Source organism: Bos indicus x Bos taurus, chromosome 2 (assembly GCF_003369695.1).
Source record: "Bos indicus x Bos taurus breed Angus x Brahman F1 hybrid chromosome 2, Bos_hybrid_MaternalHap_v2.0, whole genome shotgun sequence".
Taxonomy (NCBI): Eukaryota; Metazoa; Chordata; class Mammalia; order Artiodactyla; family Bovidae; genus Bos; species Bos indicus x Bos taurus.
This window is the reverse complement of record NC_040077.1, coordinates 103,263,835-103,278,420: the sequence shown is the minus strand read 5'-3', so window position 1 is coordinate 103,278,420 and position 14,586 is coordinate 103,263,835. Positions and strand designations below refer to the sequence as shown.

Genomic DNA, 14,586 nt, shown 5'->3' with positions numbered 1-14,586 from the left:
TCTGACCACATTTGTTAATTGCAATTCACAACATAAATTAGCTTATTAGTTTTTCTACCACTTACACTGATTAAATTTATCTTCAGTGTTTTATGATAACCCAGCTCTATTGTTTACAACCTGTTTTCATCCTGTGATCAAAAATTTTGTCCTGTAAATGCCTGGTTTTGCTAATGTTTGCCAGAGAAAGTCCCATTCATCAAATTTGATCTTTCAGCAATGAAACCTTTCTTATGAAAAAAAAAAAAATTATACGAATGCTTGAAATCCAAAAGAAACTCAGAAAGAATGTATAGTTTTTAACATTTATGTAGATTGTAAAGCAAAATTAAATTTAAAAAGGAAACAGTACTATTTCACAGAGATCAAAATTGTTGTCAGAGAATGTTTAATATCTGGGTCAGTTTAGAACTTTTTGAGGTTTAAAGTTCTGATCCCAGTTACCAACCAGTGACCATCAGATTAAAACACAGATAATAGGTCCTCACCCCTATTTATCACCAAAATGGCCACTTTTAACACAGCATTTTTGTATTTTAAAATTTATTTTAGGAATTGTCTTTGTGTGCATCAGTGCCTTTCTTTTGATATATATATATTTCTCATGGACAGTTAACACCCATACCACGCTCTAATTTATTCAGTTTGAACCACTTTAGTGGTTTGTATAAGTAGGCAATGATAGGAGGAATCATGAAAATCACAGATGAGTTTGAAAATTTTCCTGGTTAATGGAGATCAGATAAAAATCATCTCTTTACCAATTTCAGGTTTACAACCTGGTACTGACTACAAGATCCACTTGTACACCTTGAATGACAATGCCCGGAGCTCCCCTGTGGTCATCGATGCCTCCACTGGTAACTACACTTTCTACTGAAGAAATGCCCCTTTATATGTATGTATGATCCGTCATGTGGACTTGAGCAACAAAAATGAGGTTGATACTTCTGTATTAAGATCACAGTGAATCATTTTTACAGTTTATAGAATTCTTAGATTCAAGTCCATTTTTAAAGTCTAGGGAAATGCATAAATGTTTATTTTTACATAAATGTAATTTTGTTTTCTTTTAGCCATTGATGCACCATCCAACCTGCGTTTCCTGGCCACCACACCCAACTCCCTGCTGGTATCATGGCAGCCACCCCGTGCCAGGATTACTGGTTACATCATCAAGTACGAGAAGCCTGGGTCCCCTCCCAGAGAAGTGGTCCCTCGGCCCCGCCCTGGTGTCACAGAAGCTACTATCACTGGTATTGCTGCATCCATGCTACCATTTTCCTTGTTACTCTTTGGGACACACAAAGTGCTTAGCAGACTACAGCTGTGTCTTTGGTGCTCTACCATCAGATCAAGAAGCCCATTTCTGATAACTTCAGAGGGCATTGTCTACACAGGAGCTGTTAAGCGCAATACATCTCAGAAGTCATGAATTCATGAAAATGCAATAACTTCAGTACTGTCATAATGGTATTCTGGAATCTTTTTATTTGCTGTATGTTTGCCAAACACATATCAGTTCTTCCTAGAAAAAGACATTTTTCAAAGCAAACTACCAAATGCTGACACTGTTCTCTTACTCGGCAACCTAAAGAAAGATAAGCTAGAAGATTTGCCAGAGTGCCACCTCTCATGGCCTTCATTATCCAGTTTCTCAGGATAGTTCTTGAGGCAAATTGATTCTCACTCATACTGGAGAGTGTGCTTGGGATGGGGAATAAGAGATCATAGGCCTCTGGTATCATTTTTGTCCAAGAAATTAAAACTGTGTATATAGGATATCATCTTGACTTAAAATATCCTATAGAACATACAGGTACCAGGAAACACTGCTTTTTTAGGAACTTTGGAGTTAGGAAAACAGAATCAGATATGAAAGGTGTTGATTTGGATACTTCCTACCAGGACCACACAAAGAGTGAACATTCTTTCTGCAGAGCACTGTTCTGTAGTCTGACTTTTCATTGATCCTGCCACTGGGAGTGGTCTGGCCTAGGCACTAAGTAGATTCATGTATGCAGTCTGCATTGATTGCTCCGACATGTGTATTTCGCTGGCAGTGTACAATGCTGATAGGTTTTATTGAATTCAAAGAGCAGATGAGACAACATGTTAAAAGAATACCCCAGAGAAGTTAAAGTGCTTATTCGGGTGTCAGATTTGATAGGAAGATAATTAATTTGCTAAGTGCCCATTGTATACAGAGTATTTGAGTGTTTACAGACGCAAAGCAAAGTCTCCATTGCCTTTCAAGAGGCTGGCGACCAGCTGAAGAGAGGATGCTTGCTTCAAAGATCAACTTCCATTTGATGAGCTGAGCCCACAGATGTAATGTAATGATTTGTCCTTCCATCAGGTCTGGAACCAGGAACAGAGTACACAATCCAAGTCATTGCCCTCAAGAACAATCAGAAGAGTGAGCCTTTGATTGGGAGGAAAAAGACAGGTAACGAGCACCTTCTGGGTAATGGGGAGCCGGCCATGACAAAACTAATTATAGACGATTTATCTTGCAGTGAAAAAATGCTCCGGGTTTTGATGTATTTCTCATGGAACTCTTTTTCCTCTAACAGCCTAGCATGTATGTTGTGCTTTTTGATAGCAAGAATGGCCTGACCATCTGCAGAGTTCAGTTTTATTTTTTTCCTAGCCAGTCAATATAAAGACCTTTTATTCATCTTTAGAAAGTTCAAACCAGGTATTAGAATGTAAAAGCCAAGTTTCGATCATTGCTGTTGGTCTGTATATTCTTTTGGAGTTAAAAGTGTTTTTATAAAAAGAGGGGAGGGAAGAGAAAACTCTTTCTCATTTGTCTTTATTTACTATTTGGTTTCTGAAGCTTGAACTAAATAATGTCTTACTTTTTATCCAATTTCAGTTTAATTTGAATAAAATGCTTTATTTATGCTGATAGAATTTTTAAATGAATTTTACGTTATGTGTTTTAACCTATTCTTAACATTTCAAATGATGAAAAACTACTGCACCAAACCTCTGATATTCTCATACTTCAGATGCTGATATAATTAGTCTAGATTCTAGTAATTATAACATGATTCTCAAGTGAGAAAGAGGGGAAAAAAGCCTGCATATTTCAGTTCCATTAGGCTTAATTCGAGCAGAGGCAGCTTTTATGTGGCTTAGCGTTTCAAAGCTTTGTATGATAAATTCATACTAACACTTTTTTTCCTTCTAAACTATAAAGAAAACTTTGAGAAAAATCATAAAGATTTCTTTCTGGGGAAAAAAAGTGTTTTGTGATTTAAAAACTGCTAATTTTTCAGGAGCTTTGATTAGATTGTAAAATAGTTGTTGTTGCCTGAATTGATAATGACTTCCTGAGGCTACTTCTGGGAGCTTAACACGCTTTGCTTTTTTGGCTCTAACCTCTCTTGGCTAGATGAGCTCCCCCAGCTGGTAACCCTTCCACACCCCAATCTTCATGGACCAGAGATCTTGGATGTTCCCTCCACAGTTCAAAAGACCCCTTTCATCACCAACCCTGGGTATGACACTGGAAACGGTATTCAGCTTCCCGGCACTTCTGGTCAGCAGCCCAGTCTTGGGCAACAAATGATCTTTGAGGAGCATGGTTTTAGGCGAACCACACCGCCCACCACGGCCACCCCCGTAAGGCATAGGCCAAGACCGTATCCGCCGAATGTAAATGAGGAGATCCAAATTGGTCATGTCCCCAGGGGAGACGTAGACCATCATCTCTACCCTCACGTTGTGGGACTCAATCCAAATGCTTCTACAGGCCAAGAAGCTCTCTCTCAGACAACCATCTCATGGACCCCATTCCAGGAAAGCTCTGAGTATATCATTTCATGTCATCCAGTTGGCATTGATGAAGAACCCTTACAGGTAACTCCTGTTTCCTTTTACTTCTGGGACACTTGGGGAAGAAGTAAGCTAGGCTACTGAAATGACCAAAGCTCTGATGTCCAGTGACCCTACTTCTAGGACCTCTTAGAAATGTGATGTGCTTAAGTCTTGGTATTTTTTTGATTGGAGTTTAATTGCTTTACAGTGTTGTATTAGTTTTTGCTGTACAGCAAAGTGAATCAGCTATATGTATACATTTATCCCTTAAAGTCCTGATTTTTTTTTTTTTTAATCTCAAGATGACTCTACTTTAAGAGATGTACCAGACAGTGTCATTAGCTTTCATTTAGTGGAGAGAATAAAATTACTTCTGTTACTCTCAATTGTTTGAGGTTCCACAGTAATATAGACAAAGAAATGATCTTAGAAGAGAGAGAGAGATCTTGCCTGAATTGACTTTTGTTTAGGAAGGGCTCAAATGCTGTCATTATGGTTTGTCCTTGAAGAATCAAATCCCATTATCTACCATATGTCAAAGGAGAAAGACCTTGGCTGAAGCAGTGCCTATAAGTGATTGATTCGCTCACTGAAATTTCTCTTCTTTAATTTGTTTTGCTGATATCAGTTTTTACTGTTTTCTTAGTTTTAGAAAGTGGCAGAATTTTAAAAACTGAAGACTTATGAGCTTAGAAATAGGAGTTTGAGGATTTGCCCCTCAAACAAAGTGTTTGAAGGACCCCATGTTGGAGTCAGATGCCACTTGGTGGGATGAATGTCCCTCACATAGCACAGTGTCCCCCTTTTATGTGAGGGGGGATGGCCCGGGCTTCCGCTTGCCCAGACTTGCAGCTAAAGTAGAGCGAAAATGAGGCTGTCTCTAGAATTAGTGAGGGTTCCTGGTAACTATGGCGCTCACAGGGTAGATTTGGGGCAGGAAAATATGGCAGATAGAAACGACCCCTCACTTAAGTTCCATTTCACTCCCTGATTGGTTGGGACCTTTGCACTCTCCATTTTTATTTGTCTCCCTTTGCTTGTTTACACAGTAGGGGTTATTGAGAAAAGAATAGGGGAAGTCGTGTCAATTCCTCACTGTAACACTTTCTCCCCCACTTTGGATGTGCTAATCATTGCAGTTCCGAGTTCCTGGAACCTCTGCTAGTGCCACCTTGACGGGCCTCACCAGAGGGGCCACCTACAACATCATAGTGGAGGCAGTAAAAGACCAGCAGAGGCAGAAGGTTCGCGAGGAGGTGGTTACCGTGGGCAATTCTGGTATGTGAATGTCCAGGTTATTCGGGCACACTGTGGACCAGCCCAGTGATGCTTCTTCAAGCGACTGTTCTTTTCCTGTTTTTGTCTTTTGACTTTGGGAAATAATTCCATGAAGAAAATGAGCAACTTTAAATTCCATCCTTTTTCCCTCAAAGTATCCTGGTATGTTTGTAAAATAAATAAGAAAGAGTCTCAAACATGATTGGGTGATAGGCCTGGAAGGGACTTCAAATATTGTTTAGTCCAGCACTCTTGAGTTCCAGCTGTAAGTACCGGGTGTGACACAGGACACAAGTCTCCAGATCTCTATTTCCAGACCCTCTTCATCTTACTAGGTTGCTGCTCCTGAGTAATGTTTAAGTACTGAAATGATTGAAAGTGAAAGTGTTACTCACTTCAGTCATGTCTGACTCTTTGCAAGTCCATGGGCTGTAGCCCGCCTGGCTCCTCTGTCCGTGGAATTCTCCAGGCAAGCATACTGGAGTGGGTTTCCATTCCCTTCTCCAGGGGATCTTCCCAACCCAGGGATTGAACCTGGGACCCAGGTCTCCCATATTGCAGGCAGATTCTTTACCATCTGAGCTACCAGGGAAGTCCTGGTGATTACCTGTAAAGGAAATTCCTTATCTGCATATATATATCAGTGCCTGCTGGGTTTTGTTCCTGATGTAAAATGCTACCAACATAGCCCATTTCTGTCCAAAGAGCTCCCTTATTCCCACATTATTTCATGATTGTGTGTATATGCTCAGTTACTCACCTGTCTCTGACTCTTTGTGACCCCATGGACTGTAGTCCATCAAGCTCCTCTGTCCATGGGATTTCCCAGGCAAGAATACTAGGGGCTCTGACTCAGGGATTGATTGAACCTGCATCTCATGTGTTGGCAGGCAGATTCTAGCTGATATTTCATGATTATAGAGGCCCGAACCTGCAATAGAGGTTAAATGGTCATTGACTCTTCTTTATAGCACCTGGATATTTGTTTGTTTTCGTTTTTTGTCCGTGCCTTGTGGCTTGCAAGATCTTAGTTCCCTGACCAGGGACTGAACCCAGGCCATGGCAGTGGAAGTGCCAAGGCCTAACTACTGGACTACTGGGGAATTCCCTAGAAAGTCCTTTTAAACCAGTAGTGTATCAGCTAGCTTTTCAAACTTCGACAGCTAAAGATTCACCAGAAACATGAAATAGAGAAATAATCAGAACCATGAATCTTCCCACCGGAGAGTTCTCTATTTCCTAACCCTAAATTCTATCTGCCCAGTGATAGGTTTTATTCCTATGGCCAGATACTTAACCTCAGCCTTCTTTCTCATTTGATAGATCACTGTGTTCTTTTACATATAAACTCCTCTGAATTAGCAGTTGAATTTTTTTGGGGGGGGTCATGGATCATTTTATGCTTATTGAATTATATATCCATTTAATGCACACCTTTTGCTTCGTGTGGTTTTGCAAGTAGAATGCCACATGAAAGGAATTTTCAAGAGCACAAAGGACTTTGTGCTTTTTCCTCATCATTTTTTAAAAAGATTCCATCTCCAAAACTTTACTTCTGGTTATTTTTAGGAGGGTTATTGAAAACCTCTTAGTTTAAGTTCCTTCCATTTTTCCTTCCGACTCATTACCAACAGTAATATTCTGCATTCTAGCCAGGTTCTCCCAGCTCTGAGACATTACAGATGTCTTAGTTTTAACAAAACTCTTATTTTCTTCCAGTTTGATCCCTTTCAAAATATTAGGCACTTCAAATATTATTGCTTTTGAGTTTTTTGTTTTTGCACTGTGAAAAGAAATGTACGCACTGGTATTCAAAGTCACAGAAGTTAGTTTATTTAATTTTTAGAGACTGAATTGAAGCATGCTTTATTTGCATAGATTATTTTAAAATCAGCTTTCACAAAACATAAAAGACTGGATCTTAGACAACATGAAGAGATTCCATTAGTGATTCCTAAGTCACTGATATTCCACTACTTCCTTTTACTTGGAACAGTTGGGTTTATTGATAAAAGTAAAGCAGTCTGACCATTATGACAATAATGTACAAAATCTAGGCTTTTTGCACGATTATGCAAAACATGCAGTGAAAGTGACTATCACATTTATGTGATTACATTTTAATGGTATATAAAATTGCTATGACTTTTGCATTAAAAGCAAAAGGCGCCCTCTAATAATTACTCTTTATTTGGTGAGCATGTTCTAAGTGTTGGCAATAGGCCAACACCTGGAATTCATGATCGCATGTGATCTTCACAAGATCCTCAGCAGGAGGAAGTATTTTTATTATTATCCCCACATTACCAAGGAAGGAAAAAAGGCAGAGAAACATTATATTACTAGCTTAAGGTCACTCAGATACTGATGGAGAGGAATTTCCAGCGTTTGCACCCCATGAAGTTCTTAATTGCCTCACGATCTGTTCCATGTTCTATGAATTATATTTACCAGAAATTATGTAGTTTTTTTTTTTTTAGAACTGAGGGCAAAAATGAAAGATGGACTCCTTTTAAGAGGCTGTGGCAAGTGTTGACCAGCAAAATCTAAGCATTGTTCATTAGAGCAGCTGATGCACTGATGGAACACATGAGTGCTTCTTAATGCTGCTGGGATTTTTGGTTTAGAATAAGTCATCATATACGATAATTTGGTTTTCTTCTTATGGTCCAGAGCTATAATAAAATGTCTTTTTTCCTTCTCTCTTTCTTCCTGTAGTTGACCAGGGCCTGAGTCAGCCCACAGATGACTCCTGCTTCGACCCCTACACGGTCTCCCATTATGCCATTGGAGAGGAGTGGGAGCGATTGTCTGATTCTGGCTTTAAACTCTCGTGCCAGTGCTTAGGCTTTGGCAGTGGTCATTTCAGATGCGATTCATCTAGTGAGTAGCTTGCTTTGTCCATCTCTTGCAGTTCCATGCAATCGCACAGTGTGCCAGGAAGCATGTTTGGCAGACAAGCCTCTTCCAAACATGAAGCAAATGAAGGGACATTGCTTGACTCAAAGTAACATTTTGCATCATATAAAAATGATGGGAAATTTTACTTGTTGAATATGGCTTCATCTCAAAGGTTGTATTTCAATATGACTATTAAACATTAATTTGCAATGGTAATATGATTTTTTAAGTTTTCTTGTTAAAATAAATGAATAAAGTCAGGCTTAATGAGTCAAGTCTAATGAAGGGTAGCAGAGACACAAAGAAACCTCAAATCTCTGAATCTTTAGTGTTTAGCATGGTAAGAGATGAACATTTATACTCACAAACACTCTGTTTCAGTTCAAACCAAATACACACATATCATAGTATATACACACACTTAACTCTTTCACATCTCCTGTACACAGATATCATACATACACATACACATTGGATAGCTTGAACCTTGCCAAGTAATCTAGAGAGTAAAGATTATCCATTTGTAGATAGTCAAGAATCAACTTCAGTTGAAAAATATTTGATTTTTAATTAAAAGAGATTTTAATATTTTAAAATATGTTTTAGTTAAAATAATCCTAGGAATTGCTTATCATGCTTTGAGATTTAGTATTAGCATTTATGTCTTTGTTTTTAGGAGATGTGATTATTATTGAAAACTGGTTTATTTTTATAGGTTTTAACCATTATGCCTTATAACAAGCCTCCTACATACACATACAAAAACTGTATTCTGGAAAATACAACATAATAGGCTTTTTAAAGATTTTCAGAGTATTTTACTTATGTATTTGAAACAGTTTAATTCAAACTGAAATATAAAAACAACTAATTTTTTCAATGCAGAACTACTATGCTTGACCGTTTGAAAATGGAAAGAGCTGTATAAGTGTCGTACTGCTGTTTAGGAGTTGGAAGCTTTAACACTTGGTATCAATTAGGTGGTTTTTAATTTCTGAAACTGAATTGTTTTTAAGTCTGTGTATTTATTACCTATGTAAGTACTTAGGCACAGTTATGAGAGTAGAGCTGTAAGCTGATTGATGTGATTCTTTGGCTCAACTTCCATATTTTTTTCCTTGATGTCATAATTATTGAATAACATTTTTAAAGTTTTAGGAATGACTGACTTGTTGATAAAATAGAAGTTGTGTATGTTATACAAACTTCTGAAGTTTGTTTTTAGTATAAACTTTGAAGATTAAAAAGTCATCTTTTATGTATAGAAGTTAAAGAATATATAACTGTGAATTTTAGATATTCCTTGGAACCAGTTTTATTTGTAGGAATGACAACCATTGATTTATCATTACTTTTGTTTTTATTTTGATATTTAGGTTTATTCTTTCACTTTTCATATTTATAAGAAGCCAACCGATCTTTGTTTTTTGGTTAATTGAACTTTGCACCCAGGATCTCTGCGAAAGTGACTTTTCATCTATGATCTATTCCTAAAAACCTACTCAAATCCTAGTTTAGCCTTCCCAATTTTAAATCTTAATAGGGAGAAGTCAAATGAAGGTCGTTGACTATTCTCGTGAAATGATTATGATGGAATAAATTGGTTCTTAAGATGTCTGAGAAAATGTTAAGCTGCAAAGATAATATTTTAAAATCCAACCAAAAAAGTGGCTTGTCAGAGGAATCGTGGCCTTCAACTTTCCTTACTACTCCTTCCAGATACAGGGCTTTGAAAATTCGGGGGCATGTCCCCTTTCACTCAGCATTGTATGAGTCAGAAATGCCAATAACTCCTTGCCTCTGATTTTCCCCACCTCCCAGAATGGTGCCATGACAATGGAGTGAACTACAAGATTGGAGAGAAGTGGGATCGTCAGGGAGAGAATGGCCAGATGATGAGCTGCACGTGTCTTGGAAATGGAAAAGGAGAATTCAAGTGTGATCCTCGTACGTTGCCACAGATCATTTTTAGTGCCTATTGAATACTCCTGCTTTTCATTACTAAGCTGTAACTCTCATCCCTGGAAATGATTGACTTTAGATCTTCTTGAGGAGTGAACAGTGGGTTTGTTAATCTTTTGATTTGGCAAAGCAGAGATAGGCTTCAAAAATGAGCCATGATTTAATGTTATCGTAGGGCGCTTTAGCACTTCTCCGACCTGAGTATTTTGACTATAATCTGCAGTGAAATGTTACAAGAAAGCTTTATAAGTCTTTGGATTCAACTTTTAAAATATGCTCTCTGTCTTGGCATTGAACTTTTTCTAGTTCATTATATCTGGTCTTTGGAAATACTGCCCTAAGATCTGTACAGCAGTACCTCTTGTACGGATGATTCCTATTAACATGTGGAATGTGGGCTGTGATGATACAAACTTAGGAAAAAAACAGAACCCACCCTCATAGAAGGATCAAGTCTGTATTATTGTTATCGGTCTGTAAACACTTCTGACTTGTGTGTCTGTGTAGATGAGGCCACGTGCTATGACGATGGGAAGACTTACCACGTGGGAGAACAGTGGCAGAAGGAATATCTTGGTGCCATTTGCTCCTGCACATGCTTTGGAGGCCAGCGGGTAAGACCAGATAGTCCAGGCTCCTTGCTATTTAGATGAGGGGGGAGGTTTCTGTGCTAATGATTAAGAGTTACCCTTCCTATGGGTGCCCATTTCCTGTTGGCACATAAGACTACCGCATACCCCTTTCCAGTTCTCCCCTTTCTTGGCAACCTCAGCCTCTCCCCCACACCTTCTATTCTCAGACTGCCTCCGTTCTTCAGCAACTAAAGTGTTAAATGTTTGGGGAGCACTAGGCCTCCTGCTCCATTCTGATGGGCAGATGCCCTGTGACACTGCTGTTAAATATTCTGAATAATACCCAGATCTTAGAAAATATCACTTCTTTATATCCTCCCTTAATCCCAAATAGATGCCTACCATAGGTCGGGTGTTGTGCTCAGGAATATGGGACAAATAAAAAGAGTAAAAGATGGTCCTGGATCTTAACAACACAGTTGGAGGCATTAAATTAAATTAGCATACACTGCAAGTCAGGCTAAGTAAGTCAGGTTCTGAGTGGGTCTGACAAATCCAACTCCCAGGTAGGCTGATGTCAGCAGGCAAGGTTTAGTGGAAAAGAGAATCATGAACTGGCTGGGGTTTAGGATGAGCAAATTGTGGTTGAGGCAGCAGGGAAGCAGAGAGAGCACACCTCCTGGGATGGCAAGGAGCTGGCACAGATGGGCTCTGGGGAAATCACCCTCTGCCTGTTGTCAGTGGTAAGACATTGAATGGGAAGAAGTGGGGGCCACTTACGGAGGGCCTTGCAAGGCCATTATTTATGCCAGTACTTCTCAACCATTTCTAATCTGTCTTACTTCAGTATAACAAAAAAGTCCTGTTCTTTCCTCTAATCCAAAGTCCTGTTCTTTCCTCTAATCTTCGAAATCTCAAAATAAAATGCCTTTGTAACTCACATAAAAGCAATGGAACATAACATTGCTTTATTTTCAATGAAAACATACCCTCCCCAATAGCTTTTTCAAATTCTGGTACCTCAAGAACATGCTCACACTCCTGGGTAGGACTCACCAGTTGATGCCTTTGGTATTAGCCAGTTGCAGGTGCCCAAGAAGAAAGGGAACGTGATGGAAGATGGGTTTCTTTTTTTTTTTTTTTTAGGAAAATTAAACTGGCAGCAGGGAAGGGTCATCAGGAGTCTGGCTGAGGGCAGCCCCGGAAGCTACTCTGATCTTATCCTACCACTTGTAGTTGGGTAGAGGGGAAGTTTCAGTCTCTTATTAACATGTATAAAGATCACAGAACCTAGTCATTTCTAGTCATGTGCTCATTGTATAAATGGGTGCTGGTGAGTGAATTTGTTGTGCAGTTTTGGTCTCACCTTAGACTCTGCCTCTTGATTTATGCACATAAAATCTTTCATGTGTGACACCTGTTCTAAAGCAAAGTGCTAAATGAAACACTAGAGACAGGACTGGGTACTATTACATCATTTATATGAAAGCAAGATTCATTGATTCTATAATACGTATTTACCTGAATTGTCTTGGTAATGTATTATGGGAATATGCTTTTAAATGGAAAAATACTTCTGAAATATTTAACTGGCAATATAAAAAAGAAAGTGATCGTATTATTTAGGTTTCTTTGGGTTATAAGAAAAAAAGCCCAACTCAGGTTAATTTAGGCAAAAGGCAGCTCACTTGACTGGAAAGTCCCAGGACCTTCCAGTGAAAGAACATGACTGGTATTCACCCAGCTGGGTGGCAAGTCACTGTGGGATTTTCAGGCTCCTCATAGCCAGTCATTTATCTGGGTCTCTTTACCCTTACCTGTAAAATAAGGGTGTCTGTCCAAGTGATCTTACGTCCTTTTTAAAAGCCCTGCTGCTGCTGCTGCTGCTAAGTCGCTTCAGTCGTGTCTGACTCTGTGCGACCCCATAGATGGCAGCCCACCAGGCTCCCCCATCCCTGGGATTCTCCAGGCAAGAACACTGGAGTGGGTTGCCATTTCCTTCTCCAATGCATGAAAGTGAAAAGTGAAATTGCTCAGTCGTGTCCGACTCTTCACGACCCTATGGACTGCAGCCCACCAGGCTCCTCTGTCCATGGGATTTTCCAGGCAAGAGTACTGGAGTGGGTTTAAAAGCCCTAGGACTCTAGGAAAACCTCTCCCTTCATCTAGTGTGGAAAGCTTATTAAGAAAGGAGTGGAATGAGCCTTACCAGATGGTTCCCAGGTGGTGCTAATGGTAAAGAGCCCACCTACCAATGCAGGAGACATGAGAGACATGGATTCGATCTCTGGGTTGGGAAGATCCCCTGGAGAAGGAAATGGCAGTCTACACCGGTATTCTTGCCTGGAGAATCCCATGGACAGAGGAGCCTGGTGGCTGTAGTCCATAGGGTCACAAAGAGTCTGAAGTGACCTAGCATACATGGGAGTTTACAGGACATTTCAAGAAAAAGGAAAAGCATAAACAAAGGCAGCTGTACAATCGTGAGAAGCTAGCCAGAATGTATTCTCTGAGTTATAAATGCATGAAATCATCACCAACACTTCCTTTATGATAAATTGCGTGTATTCTGCCAGCTTGAGCACTGAAATTCTTCGACACAGCACTAAATTGCAATCTTCTTGTGTTATCCTAAACCTCTTCTAAATGCCTCTGCTCTCAGGGCTGGCGCTGTGACAACTGCCGCAGACCTGGGGCTGAACCCGGTAACGAAGGCTCCACTGCCCACTCCTACAACCAGTATTCCCAGAGATACCATCAGAGAACAAACACTGTAAGTACATTGGCGCCCTGCACGTTTCTCCTTAAAAGGCGATTAGGCATGTAGTAGGGAGTCTCTTTCCCTACTATTTCCCTACTATTCAGAAGAAAGAAGTACCTTTCTTCTGAATGAACCACATTTTTCAAAGCTCTTTTAAATGACCTAAGAGGAGAATACTGTATCCTATAATATAATGTGGGTTCTCTTGAGCATCTCCTATTGCCCAGTGTATAGCTCAAGTGCTTAAAGCTAGAAGTATTCTCCCATCTATAAGTAATTGTCAGAGAAGCCACCCTTCCCCTTTTTTCTTCTGTAGGCTTTACAGTATTTGCTGTTGATTTTTCTTCTCTCTTCTATTTTCACAGAATGTCAACTGCCCAATTGAGTGCTTCATGCCTTTGGATGTACAGGCTGACAGAGAAGATTCCCGAGAGTAATATTTCCAACCCAGAGAAACAAGCGTGGATCTCTGCCAAGGTCCATCCAAACTGGAGTGGTGTTCGCAGACCCCATGTTAGTGTGTTCCTTTCTTAAGCCCTTTGCTCTGGAGTAACTTCTCCAGCTTCAGCTCAACTCACAGCTTCTCCAAGCATCACCCTGGGAGTGTTTTCAGACTTTTCTCATACATGGGAGCAGTAGGTTATCTATTCTTCAAAATATTCCATGCCGATCAGTATTTTAAATGAAGTGATTCTAACTTGTGATTTGGATTGGGATCCATAGGGAAGCACATGCACCAACCAAGATACAAAATGTCTTGAAATGATATTACCAAAATTTTAAGTAGGAAAGTTACCTGAACACTTCTGCTTCCACTTAACTGACTGGCCCGCAATATTGTAGGAACAGCATGTCCTTTGTACTGTGGTATTCAGAACAGCCACAGTACTCACTTTTTCCAAATGATTCTAGTAATTGCCTAGAAATATCTTTTTCTTACCTGTTATTTATCAATTTTTCCCAGTATTTTTATATGGAAAAAAAATTGTACTGAAGATACTTAGTATGCAGTTGATAAGAGGAATCTGGTCTAATTATGGTTGGTGATTATTTTTTATACTGTATGTGCCAAAGCTTTACTACTGTGGAAAGACAACTGTTTAATAAAAGATTTACATTCCATCACTTGAATATTGTGTCTTCTTTTTTACATAAAGAAATTGGCGAGAGGTGGGGTGGGAGGGCCGGATTTCCCTGGTGGTCTAGTGGCCAAGAATCTGCCTTCCAATGCACGGGAGACAGGTTTGATCCCTGGGTGGGAAACTAAGAGGCCACGTGCCACGG

The 14,586-nt window shown here is 39.6% G+C and overlaps 1 protein-coding gene across 12 annotated transcripts in view; it reads left to right on the top strand.

The window, feature by feature from the left end:
• The window catches only part of FN1 (fibronectin 1), a 69,297-nt gene extending 54,864 nt beyond the window's left edge, over positions 1–14,433 (top strand). For 4 of the 12 annotated variants that reach the window (XM_027566865.1, XM_027566837.1, XM_027566827.1 and 1 more), the window contains 10 exons: positions 771–860; positions 1,077–1,256; positions 2,360–2,449; positions 3,479–3,870; positions 4,968–5,106; positions 7,825–7,989; positions 9,829–9,954; positions 10,477–10,583; positions 13,204–13,314; positions 13,668–14,433. In XM_027566865.1, coding sequence (XP_027422666.1) covers positions 771–860; positions 1,077–1,256; positions 2,360–2,449; positions 3,479–3,870; positions 4,968–5,106; positions 7,825–7,989; positions 9,829–9,954; positions 10,477–10,583; positions 13,204–13,314; positions 13,668–13,739 — 1,472 coding nt within the window. In that variant the 3' untranslated portion in view covers positions 13,740–14,433. Of the gene's footprint in view, positions 1–770; positions 861–1,076; positions 1,257–2,359; positions 2,450–3,403; positions 3,871–4,967; positions 5,107–7,824; positions 7,990–9,828; positions 9,955–10,476; positions 10,584–13,203; positions 13,315–13,667 lie in introns of all 12 variants that reach the window. The other 8 variants (XM_027566890.1, XM_027566881.1, XM_027566846.1 and 5 more) reach the window with 5 other exon arrangements.
• The last annotated feature ends 153 nt before the right edge of the window (positions 14,434–14,586 follow it).